Below are 12,489 nucleotides of genomic sequence, written 5' to 3'. Positions count from 1 at the left end.
CAGAACAGGCTGGCACCTGACCAGCAGAGCAGTGACTCTGAGGAGAAGGGCCTGGGCGCTACAAGGGATGCCCTATGAGCCAGTAGAGTATGGACACTATGAAGAAGGCCAGCTGCATAGGAGGCTGCATGAAGAGGAGCGTGGGCCAGCCAAACAACCGGAGTTCTCATCCCCCTCCACTCAGCACTGGTGTGTCCCAGTGTGTGGCTCCCCATTTTGGAGAAGTAGGGAGCAAGTGGAGAGTGTTGAGTGGAGGTCTGCCAAGGTGGGGTTTGGGACCTAGTGCACCCAACCTGTGTGGGGTGGCTGAGGGAGCTGGAGATCTTTGGCTCAGTGGTGTGGAGGCTCGAGGCAGTACAGGAGTAGGCTGAGAGTGAGTGAAGGGTGATTTCAGAGATGATGGAGCTTTGCTTTGTAGTAACATACAGCATGAGGAAGAAGTAATGCCACAAAGTGCAGCTGAGGAGGCCCAGACTGGAGACAAAGAAATGTCACTCGAAGGGCAGTGCTGTGGGGGAACAAGTCACCCAGAGGGGGACTGGATCAGGCCAAGGCTTTGTGTGTCAAGGAACAGCCAGGGAGGATGGAGAGGTATCAGTAAAGGAAGGAAGATGGTCAGGTGAGAGCAAGGCGTGGTAGCAGGGTGGATGTCTACTGCCTGCAGAGGAAGAGGTGCAGGTGTGGGACACTGTAGGACAGCCTGTGGTGGAGATGATGGAGGGGTGAAGAAAGTCTGCAAAGCCCCCAACAGAGATGAGCTCTTTCTTCCCTTGGCTATGGCTGTTGTCTCTGCCACCGATGCCTATGAGGAAACACCTTGTCCTTACAACACGAGGGTCTCATTGCCTCCCCTTCCCCACCCAAGAGCATGGGAGGTGTTGGACCATAGTCCTGCCCTTGACATTGCACATCCCCACATGACACTGCCCCAGGAAGAGCCCTGAGCAATGTGGGAGGGACAGGATCTCCCTTCCCAGGGTTTGGGCTCATGCCTTGGCCCTTTGGCTTAATGGAACACATCCAGGGTTCCTCAGAATCTGTTCCACCTTTACATTGCCTTTGCCTACCTGTCATCTGTGCCTTCAGTTTTCTGCTCTAACCACACCCCAGGGAGGCTTTGTCAGTAATGGTCCCCAGTGGGACCCATTAACGCTCCTTGAAATTTTGGAGTTTGCATCTGACTTTCACTTCTGGAGAGGTTTCTTCAACTTCCTCTCACTGTCTGAGGTTCATGGAGTCGGCACCAAACCCACCAGAGGGGTCATCAAAATGCCTTGGGCTGGTCCTCTGCTGCTGAGCTGGGCTGGGCTCCTGGGATGGAGGGAGCTCATGGCAAGCGGGCAGCACTGCTGAGAGACAGCTCTGCCCAGGAGCAGCTCCTCTGCAAAGCGCAGCAGGGCTGAGGGCACTGCCTGCAGGCACCGAGGGGAGACGTGCAAGAAAGAGAGAGGTTTATAGGCAGTGTGGAATGGGAGGAAGCTGATAGCTCAAAAGAGGAGAAACCTTCACAGCCCTTGACAGGGTAAGTCTCTGTGTGCAGGGCAATGCAGCTGCAGTTCGTGGAGGGATCTCCTAAAGCTGGCACAGCCCACAGCCTGTGGGATCTCTCTCTGGTGTAGAGAGGCAGGATGTGCTCCAGAGCAGGGCTTCCCTGCTGCACTGTCAGAAGGACAGGGCATGATGGCTGCCTTCTTCCAGGGACGGCTGCAGGGGTGTGAAGCTGGGTTTGCAGCCAGGGGTGCCCAGGGCTGTCCTTTTGAGCAGGGTCCCTGCACCCCAGGCGGCTGTGTGCTGGGGCGGGGACTCTGCCGCTTGCCAGGGTCAGCACTCAGCCTGTCCAGGGAGCTCCCCACAGCGCTGTGGGGAGAAGCTGTGGGTGGAAGGAGCGACCCCTTGTCAGGGCAGGGTCCTTCTGCTGTTGAGATGGTGTAGCATGGGTCAGGGCTGCTCACAGCTCCAGATCACCCCACGACATTGGCAGAGGCAGTATTTCAAGAGGAAGGTCAAGGCAGTGGCTGACAGACAGCACCAGTAGCACCTTTGCGTCCTCCTCAGGTTGGTGTGATGTTCCCGTCAGAGCCTGCAACCACTGAGCTGCCCCTGGGCAGTGCCCTGCTGCCAGGAGGGGTCTGCAGGGCAGAGCTGAGCAAATTGCGGGTGGGATGGGGTCTGTGAGCAGTAAGAGGGAGGAGACCTGGGGACAGAGAAACAGCTCCTGGCAGGGACAGCTCCAGGCAGCAGAGAGCCAGGCCACCCCTCTGCATCACTCTCTGCTCAGCTGCATGGGGAAAGAGAGAAGAGTTTGGAGAAAGGGACTTTGAAACTGGACTCCTCTGAGGTCACTAAAGTCCAGTTTCTTCTTCAAGTACATTGTTAGTGAGGTCATCCTGCAACAGAGAGAGGTGTAATGAGCACAGGGCACCTGCGTGGTGACCAGCAGGTCAGTCGTGGGCAGAGCAGCTCTCCTGACTGTGCATTAGGGCACAGGGAGCCCGTTTGTCCCTCAGGACTCTGCAGTGTTCGGGCTGAGAGCAATGTGAAAGATGTTGACTTCTGCCCCTCCACACAAAGTGCCTTCACGCAGCAGCACAAACCTGAGCTCACAAAAAAGAGCTGAACGAAGTTGCCCCAAAGAAAGAGAAGTAATTTTGAGGGGATTTTTTGGGAAACAGCATAGGACTGCCTCAAAGAAGTCTGCCTTAACTTTTCAATGTCTTCTCCTCTTCCAACAGGCCCCATGCCCACAGTGAAGAAATGTCCAACAGCAGCTCCATCACGGAGTTCCTCCTCCTGGCATTTGCAGACACACGGGAGCTGCAGCTCTTGCACTTCTGGCTCTTCCTGGGCATCTACCTGGCTGCCCTCCTGGGCAATGGCCTCATCATCACCGCTGTAGCCTGCGACCACCACCTCCACACCCCCATGTACTTCTTCCTCCTCAACCTCTCCTTCCTCGACCTGGGCTCCATCTCCACCATTCTCCCCAAAGCCATGGCCAATTCCCTGTGGGACAACAGGGCCATCTCCTACGCAGGATGTGCTGCCCAGCTTTTTTTTTTTGTCGTCTTTATCACAGCAGAGTATTGTCTTCTCACCGTCATGGCCTATGACCGCTACATTGCCATCTGCCAACCCCTGCACTATGGGACCCTCCTGGGCAGCAGAGCTTGTGTCCACATGGCAGCAGCTGCCTGGGGCAGCGGGTTTCTCTATGCTGTGCTGCACACCGTCAATACATTTTCACTACCTCTCTGCCAAGGCAACGTCCTCCAACAGAGAGCATCTTCTGCGTCTGTGACTCTATGTGGGCCGATGTGCAGCAACTGTTTGAGACTGTTTTTTCTGCAGATGAAAAACTGTAAATCTGGGAGACAAACTGCAGATGGGCCAGGGAAGCACAGGGCAGAAGCCCATGGCCGGGCAATGGCTCAGGACAGGACCCCAACTTACCAGCGAACAGAGGTAGGCTGCAAAGAGAGAGAGGGGGATTGTTAGAGTCATTAGAAAGAGTGTAGATTGGGTTAAGGTCCAAGAATGTCAGCAAGGAAATATCAAACACCTCTCTGAATATTACGCCCAATTGGTTAAAGAAACAAGACTGTTTGGAGGGGTCGACCCTGAGAAGGTGGAAAATCGATCTTTAATGGTATCTTTCTTTCTAGATCAGTCAGCCTCAGAGATGAAGAAATGTTTTTCTAAACATGTGCCAGGATGGCAGAGCAAAGGATTGGATGAAATAGTCAGCATTGCTTTATTTGTGTTGAATGGAAGAGATGAAAGACAGCTGAAGCAAAAAAAAAAAGAAAGAATAGGGACAGAAAGCTAGTTGGCAGCAGCATTAAATGGCAATCCTGGACTAAGGGGACAGGGACGTGAAGATTTTCTGAGGTAATGTCAGAGGAGGAAATTATAGGAGCAATGGACCTTGAGGACCTAGAGATGGTTGTAATTATTGTGGACGGTAAGGCCACGGGAAACAGGTGCACCCAGTATGACCAAAGGGCCTCCCAACAGCCCCTCTCAATCTTCTGCTGCAGTCTTGCCCTGCTCTCTGCACCAGGGGCAGCTCGATTTCACCCAGGACTGACAGCTACCAGGGACCTATGGTGCAGTCACTACAGGAGCCTCTGAATAGGAAATATTTTCCCCTTCTTCTTAAGAGAATCTAGTCTCAAACCTTTTGACTGATGAACATAATTCCTCCTGTCTAACAGGTACAGGGGCAACTGTTTTGACCTGAAATCAGTATACCTATTCATCCGGAGTCTCAATACCTTTTTGCATTTCCCTGGGGAAAGATACAACTAACATGGACAAGGCTCCTTCAGGGCTTTCCTGTGTCCTCCACTAGTTTTCTAAAGTTTTGTTAGAAGATTTGCAGGATGCTGTCTTTAAAGAAATGGATCCCTTTTTGATACAATCTGTTAATGATTTATTGGTAGCCAAGGAATCTTATAGAGCTGACACCCACACCTTACTGTTGGCCTTCGCTGAGAAGGGCCATGGGGCTTCTCCACATAAGATACCACTTTTGTAGGAGAAGTGTAAAACACCTGGGTTACATTCTCCAACAAGGGAAGTGTTGTTTATCTGAGCACTGTATTCAAGCCATTCAAAATCTTCCCCAAGCAGTTACTGAAAACAATGTGAGCCTTTTCAGGAGCTGTAGCATTCTGCTTCCCCTGGAGAGCTGCTTCTGGGGAAATGGCAAATCCACTGATACAGACTACTGCTCATGGCGCTGGAGAACCCATCCACTGAACAATAGACAAGGTAAAGGCATCTGAGCTTTTGAGGCACGCATTAGTGACTGCACCTGCTCTGGGATTGCCAGACTACAGGAAACCATTTACCTTGTTTGTACATGAAGAAATGTAACTATCCCAGCCAACACCAGTACAGTCTGGCAGCTCAAGGACCTTCTGCTTGTGTCCCTAGGACAGCTGCCGCAGCACTCCTAGTTGAACAGAGTGAAAACATGCTGCTTGGATCCCCTCTAGTGCTACAAGTACCACATGGACTTGAAATGCTGCTGTCACACAGCACTGTCACCACAGCAAATACATCGCTATGAGCTGATTCTCTTAATGGTGGAACACATAAGAATGAAGTCATGTAATAGACTGAACCCTGTTACTCTACTCCCTCCACCTGGGGAAGAAACTCCACATCACGATTGTCTGGTAACAACCTGTGAAGCCGAAAAGACTCAGAAATATTTGCAGATGTGCCCTTTCCAGATCCGGATCTTGAACTATGTGTAGACGGGTCCCCATATTATCTCAATAGTGACCAGGTTACAGGTTATTCAGTAACTCCTGAAAATAAAGTTGTGGAGCCTTCGCCACTCAGTCCAAAGCTGAGTGAACAAGCAGCAGAATGGATTGCATTAACAAAGACTTGCCAGCTGTCCAAAGACAAGACTGTAAATACACTGATTCTCGATATGCCTTTGGAGTGTGCCACGCCACTGGGCAGTTCTGGAAGGGGCGCGGGTTTATAACTTCTCGTGAGAGTACTGAACCATTAAAAACTAGACAGTTGCCACAAAAACTAGCTGTCATTCATCAGCCAGCCACTACTGGTGAAAGGACAAAAGAAGAAATAGGAAAAGATCTAGCGGATGTTGCAGCTAAAGCCACAGCACGACAGCCGTACAAAACACCAGGCTTACAAGCAGTCCAGCGGTCTGACCTGGTGTTATTCGCTCCTGAAAAGATCTATTTGACTGTTCCTGCTGAAGAAATTGACTCTTGGAAAAGGTATGAAGCAACCAAAGACTCCCAGGGAAGAGTACTCCAGAGAGAGGGACGGAAAACCTTCCTATTTTACCTGAGCAACACCGGATTCCCATAGCAAAAACGCATCACCATCCAGGGCATTTGGGGACTGCTGCACTAGTCCACACAGTGCTGAAGAATTGGTTCATGCCAGGAATTTATGCCACAGCCAAATAGGTAACTGCCTCTTGCACGCACTACCTTTAGCCTTAATGCATATTTAGCAAGACCTCAACAAACAGCAAAGCTGTCTCCCTGTGAAATACTATCACAATCAGGCCTGGGCACAGCTACTACAGCCAGTACCTCTAGAAGGAACTTTGCTTCAATCGAAGGAATTATGTTTGGGTAAAACACATGAAAAAAAGGAACACTTATCTCCTTGGTGGGAGGGACCATTGCTGGTATTGCTCACCTTTCTCAGCAGTAAAGGTGGAAGAAAAACCGACTTGGATCCATCACTCCCACCTGAAAGCTGTGACCGGTCTAGAATTGGAAACAGGAAACCCTCCTGCCACCGAGGGAACATCCATCCCTGGAAAGACAAAACTACCCATAGCCATGAACCTACACAGAGCTGGTGGATTGGCTGTGACCTCGCTAACCCTGTCTAAAAAATTCAACAACAGGAAAGTCAAACGTAATCTGTTACTTATGAATTGCACAGGGACTGAACTATATCCTTACTGAAAACTACAGTGTAATCAAGAGATAATTCTCTCTGTTGCAATATGCTGTTTGTTTTTTTCATACTAAGAATCATACTTTCAAAACCCTTACACAAAACCTGTTATAATGATACATCACATCATAGATTTGTTCTGGGCTGGAGTTTATCGAGCTCTGCAAACTCCAAAACAACGTGGATGTTTGCAGAGAAATTAACACGGTATTCTGTAGGAAGCCATAATCAAAGGAAAGATAACTGTAACATGTTGGTTTCCTATGGGATCCTGATTGGTTCGAGTCATCTAATCTGGGTCCAAGCCTTACTGGCTTACTGAAACAACCAGAGCCAGTACCCGCTAAGCCTTTTGCAGGACATACTTACCATGATTATGATTTCTTTGAGGATTCTACTCCTCTATTTACACAACTACCTGAGCCATATTGGATATGTGGAGAAAGGGCATTCAAGTATTTACCCCGACTCTCGGTGCATTAATACCATCTGCACAGGTTAGAACCAGTATCTCTTCTGCCTCTGGAGCTCATAACTACTGGTATATGTGAGAAAAAGCATCACAGCCCTCTGACAGAATGTGGCACTGAGCTCCACCTGCGTGTAAGAACTTTTATCCCATGGGTAGGGGTTGCTGAACTAGAAAGCATGGTTGGAAATGTGTCAACAGAATTAGAAAAAGCCATTAAAGAAACTGCAGATAGTATGACAGCCCTACAGGAAGAAGTCATATAATGATCACAAATGGTAACAGAGACTCGATTAGCCCTAGGCTACTTATTAGCAGCAGAGGACGGAGTATGTGCGTTATTGAATGACAGCTGCCGGGTTTATGCAAATCCAGACCAGAAAAATGAAACTGATATAAATAAGGTAAAGACACATTGCAAAGTATCACATGAAATAAGACAGGCATCGCCCCTCCATCTATTTGGGTGGTTAACTTCTTGGCTCCCCCATTTGGGTATAGGACTGTGAACGAAAAGCATTTTGGATGTTGTCTTCGCTCTCTTATTTTGCTTTGTATATTATATATGTGTCTTTGCAGCGTTGTATCACCTTATGCACTCGACTTAGTACTAAAAAAAACTGATAATATAACGTGACAGGTCCCTACCTATTATAGCAATCGGTCTTTACAGTATAAAGGATATTCACTTTGTTAATGTATATTAGTTCGCATTATACACTGTAATGTAATGAGGCAGTGGAATTTTACTAGAGACTTTGGTATTGTCCATGATTCAGTAAAACAAACGAAAGGACAGCCCGGCCCTGGAAAGAAGGACTTTGCTTTGTGGAAGCTTAGAGCTGTCCCTGAAGGATAAAGGATACCCTGGGACAACTAAGGTAACGCCAGCATCCCAGCCCCTCTCACACCTCTTTGAAACCCTCCCAGCATTGTCTGGCATCACAGATCAGTCACTCAAGCAAGGCTGAGTCCAGGGACAGCTGGATCAATAGACAGGCAGCAAGAATGCTGCAGAAATATTGTTCTTTTGCAAAGTTTTACTATGATTAGTGATCAGTAGTGTGGGTGTTAGTGATCAGTCAAATCGTGTTGTACCTGAATGTTTGAAGGGTATAAGAAGCCTGTGTAAAGCCACATTCTGGGTGCCCCAACTTTGCTGGGACACTGCATGCGCATGAATAAATATTTGCCTCTATAATTCTTTGCTTTGCCTCCTAGCCTCTCTCCTCGGTCACCATGGGCCGGTTGCAAATGTTTGTAACAGTAAGCACTGTTCAGCAGTGTATTGGGTTTGCGTGGCAAGGTTTTGGTAATGGAGGGGCTACAGGGGTGGCTTCTGTGAGAAGCTGCTAGAAGCTTCCCCTATGTCCGATAAAGTTAATTTCAGCGGGTTCCAGGACGGACCTGCTGCTGGCCAAGGCCAAGCCAATCAGCAACAGTGGTAGCACCTCTGGGATAACAGATTTAAGAAAGGGAAAAGAAGTTACAGGGGAGCTGCAGTTGCAGCCAGAGAGAGCGGTGTGAGAATATGTGAGAGAAACAACTCTGCAGACACCAAGGTCAGTGAAGAAGGAGGGGAGGAGGTGCTCCAGGTGCCGGAGCGGATTCCCCTGCAGCCTGTGGTGAAGACCATGGTGAGGCAGGTTGTCCCCCTGCAGCCCATGGAGCTCCACGGTGGAGCAGATATCCACCTGCAGCCCGTGGAGGACCCCACGCCGGAGCAGGGGGATGCCCGAAGGACGCTGTGACCCCGTGGATAGGCTGCCCTGCAGCAGGCTCCTGGCAGGACCTGTGGACCCATGGACCCGTGGAGAGAGGAGCCCACGCTGGAGCAGGTTTGCTGGCAAGACTTGTGACCCTGCCGGGGACCCACGCTGGAGCAGTCTGTTCCTGAAGGACTGCACCCTGTGGAAGGGACCCATGCTGGAGCAGTTCGTGAAGAACTGTAGTCCGTGGGAAGGACTCACGTTGGAGAAGTTCATGGAGGACTGTCTCCCGTGGCAGGGACCCCATGCTGGAGCAGGGGAAGAGTGTGAGTCCTTCTCCCCCTGAGGAGGAAGGAGCGGCAGAAAAAACATGTGATGAACTGACCCAAACCCACATTCCCCATCCCCCTGTGCCACTCGCGGGGGGAAGAGGTAGAGAAAATCGGGAGTAAAGTTAAGCCTGGGAAGAAGGGAGGGGTGGGGGGAAGGTGTTTTAAGATTTGGTTTTATTTCTCATTATCCTGCTCTGATTTGACTAGTAATAAATTCAATGAATTTTTCCCCAAGTCGAGTCTGTTTTGCCCGTGACAGTAATTGGTGAAGTGATCTCCCTGTCCTTATCTCAACCCATGAGCCTTTCGTTTTATTTTCTCTCCCCTGTCCAGTTGAGGAGGGGGAGTGATAGAGCGGCTTTGGTGGGCACCTGGCATCCGGCCAGGGTCAACCCACCACACAAATTCACATTAAGATCACTTTTGTTAATACCTTTGGCAGCGATTCTTTAAGTGATCTAAATCATTCATCCACGACATCCCTCTCCCTAGGCCAGCACAAGAGTCCTGCTCCAGAAACAGAGCAGCCTGCTCTGAGTGGGTGCCTGCAGAAAGAGGTTTCTCTTTGTCATGGATTCCTCCCTGCAGGCACAGATATGCTGCCTTGCTCTTCTCCAGAGTCATCGCTGCTCCCCAGAGAGCCTTTCCCCAGGTGAGCGTGTCCGTGCTGGCCTGGCCAGCCACTCCTGGTTCCTTCTCCATGCTCCCTGCAAGGTCCGAAGCTGGCGGCGCTGTTCTGCAGAGCGAGGGGGCTGTGGTGCCCTGGGACCATGGGGTGAGCCTGCACTGGCCCATGCTGGTCAGGGTGGGGAGCAGACGCAGCAGAAAGGGATCACTGCTGCTGAGCCCCTTTTCCATCTTCCCTTGACGCTCAATAGCCAAGGACACGGCTGGGCAGGAGCAAGGCGTGTCTGCAATGGCACAAAGTGCAGGGCAGGGCTGCGCTAGATCCAGCGCGTGGGCTTTCCAAGAGGCTTTCATGAACCACTCTCCAGCCTTTGGTCCTATTGCCTGCTGGCTCCTCAGAGCCTTTTCTGGCATTGCAGAGCCCTCGTTAGCCCATGGTCTCCTCAGGTTTGCCTTTTCTTCCAGGACACTCCACCTCGGATGGTCACTAATTTTATGAGGTGCAACTCACTGCCAAGTCAGACTCACGCACTGTCCCTGGAGATCCCCTGACTTCTCCTGGCAGCTCCCGATTCCTCTCCAGGATGGCATCTGCCATCAGCCCACTGCAGGTGGGACAGCACCAGGGAGATAAGTCAAAGACCAGTTGCTGTCTGCTTGGACATGTGCCACCAAGAAGGGAACTCTTGGTCCAGCCCTCAGTCCCTAAACAGATCCCCCCGGGACTCTGAGATCATCTCCCTGAAGCTATCGAGAACCCCAGAAGAGCAAAAGTCCTTTTGAGGGAGCAGCTCCTTGGGTACAGTCCTGACACCAACTTTGGAAGAGGCATCCGGCCTTCTGGCCGTGCCCTGAGGAGCCCATTTTGGTGACGGTGGTGCTAGCAGGGAGGCCAGCTCTGACACAGTGGTTCACATGGTCTGCTCCTGCCCACAGCCACAGGGATGCCACCGCAGAGACAACAGGACTGTCTCAAGGTCCACGAGCCCTTAGGGCTAATGCAAATGCAAGGGCACAAGAGGAGAATGTGGAAGGGAGGAGAGATCAGCACTGAAAAGAGCATGTCCTACTGCTGGCCATGGCCATGGCTCCAGGGAAGCAGCAGCCCTGATGATACGCAGACAGAAGAGAGGGAGTGCCTGCTCAGGCAGCAAGGTGCAGCCTCGGGGGCCCCATGGGCTGCTCCTCCATGTGGCAGCTGGGATTTGGGCTCCTTAACCCTTTCTTCTTGCTGGGCTGTGCCCCCAGCTCCAGAGAAGATTTGGAGAGAGGAGAGCTCAGACCACAGATTTTCTGCTGGCTTCTTTATTTATGCAAGCAGCCTGGTACCGTAGGTCCGTGTGCTGGTTTTAGCTGGGACAGAGTTAAATTTCTTCATAGTAGCTTGTATGGGGCTATGTTTTGGACTTGTGATGAGAACATTGTTGATAATACAGGGATGTTTGCTTTATTGCTGAGCAGTGCTTACACAGAGTCAAGGTTTTTGCTGCTTCTCACACCGCCCTGCCAGCGAGTAGGCTGGGGTGCACAAGGAGTTGGGAGAGGACACAGTCGGGATAGCTGACCCTGACTGACCAAAGGGATATTCCAGACTATATGACGTCATGCTCAGCAATATAAAGGTGGGGGAAGAAGAAGAAAGAGGGGGATGTTCAGAGTGACGGCGTTTGTCTTCCGGAGTCACCGTTACATGTGATGGAGCCCTGCTTTCCTGGAGATGGCTGAACACCTGCCTGCCGATGGGAAGTAGTAAATGAATTCCTTGTTTTGTTTTGCTTCCGTGCGCAACTTTTGCTTTACCTATTAAAACAGACTTTATCTCAACCCATGAGTTTTCTCACTTTTACCCTCCCTATTCTCTCAACAAAAAATAGTCCTGACCTTTCCTGAGATACCCTGGCAGTATTTTAAGGTGCATGGGTACCTTAATGATGCTGAAATAGTAATGTGTTGAAATACTTTCCTCAGGGAATCTTTGATCTCTTTGTTCCTCATGCTGTAGATGAAGGGGTTCACTATTGGAGGCACCACCGAGTACAGAACAGCCACCACCAGATCCAGGGATGGGGAGGAGATGGAAGGGGGCTTCAGGTAGGCAGAAAAAGAGGTGCTGCCAAAGAGGGAGACCACGGCCAGGTGAGGGAGGCACGTGGAAATCGCTTTGTGCTGTCCCTGCTTCGAGGGGATCCTCAGCACGGCCCTGAAGATCTGCACATAAGACACCACAATGAAAACAAAACACCCAAAGAATAAACAGGCAATGACCACAAGAAGCCCAACTTCCCTGATGTAGGAGTGTGAGCAGGCGAGCTTGAGGATCGGGGGGATTTCACAGAAGAACTGGTCCAGGACATTGCCTTGGCAGAGAGGTAGTGAAAAAGTATTGGCAGTGTGCAGCACAGTATGGAGAAACCCGCTGCCCCAGGCAGCTGCTGCCATGTGGACACAAGCTCTGCTGCCCAGGAGGGTCCCGTAGTGCAGGGGTTTGCAGATGGCAACGTAGTGGTCATAGGCCATGACGGTGAGAAGAAAATACTCTGCTCCAAGCAAGAAGGAAAACAGAAAGAGCTGGACTGCACATCCTGCATAGGAGATGGCCCTGGTGTCCCACAGGGAATTGGCCATGGCTTTGGGGAGAGTGGTGGAGATGGAGCCCAAGTCAATGAGGGAGAGGTTGAGGAGGAAGAAGTACATGGGAGTGTGGAGTGGTCACAGGCCACGGTGGTGATGATGAGGCCATTGCCCAGGAGGGCAGCCAGATAGATGCCCAGGAAGAGCCAGAAGTGCAAGAGCTGCAGCTCCCGCGTGTCTGCAAATGCCAGGAGGAGGAACTCCGTGATGGAGCTGCCATTGGACATCTGATCCCTTTGTTCCTGAGGTACTGCCAAAG

The 12,489-nt window shown here is 50.8% G+C and overlaps 1 protein-coding gene across 1 annotated transcript; it reads right to left on the bottom strand.

Moving 5' to 3' along the window:
• Nucleotides 1–2,342: 2,342 nt before the first annotated feature.
• LOC127028285 (olfactory receptor 14C36-like) lies at nt 2,343–12,080 on the bottom strand (the record flags this gene model as incomplete). The annotated part of the gene is made up of 4 exons (XM_050914010.1): nt 2,343–2,387; nt 3,451–3,467; nt 10,128–10,204; nt 11,524–12,080. Coding segments are annotated over 4 exons (696 nt in total), but the record flags the coding sequence as incomplete, so codon positions are not given.
• Between the last annotated feature and the right edge of the window lie 409 nt (nt 12,081–12,489).

The sequence above is a fragment of the Gymnogyps californianus genome, unplaced genomic scaffold, assembly GCF_018139145.2.
Source record: "Gymnogyps californianus isolate 813 unplaced genomic scaffold, ASM1813914v2 HiC_scaffold_31, whole genome shotgun sequence".
In the NCBI taxonomy this organism is placed as follows: Eukaryota; Metazoa; Chordata; class Aves; order Accipitriformes; family Cathartidae; genus Gymnogyps; species Gymnogyps californianus.
Note: the sequence above shows the minus strand (reverse complement) of the source record. Positions and strands in the feature narration are given on the sequence as shown.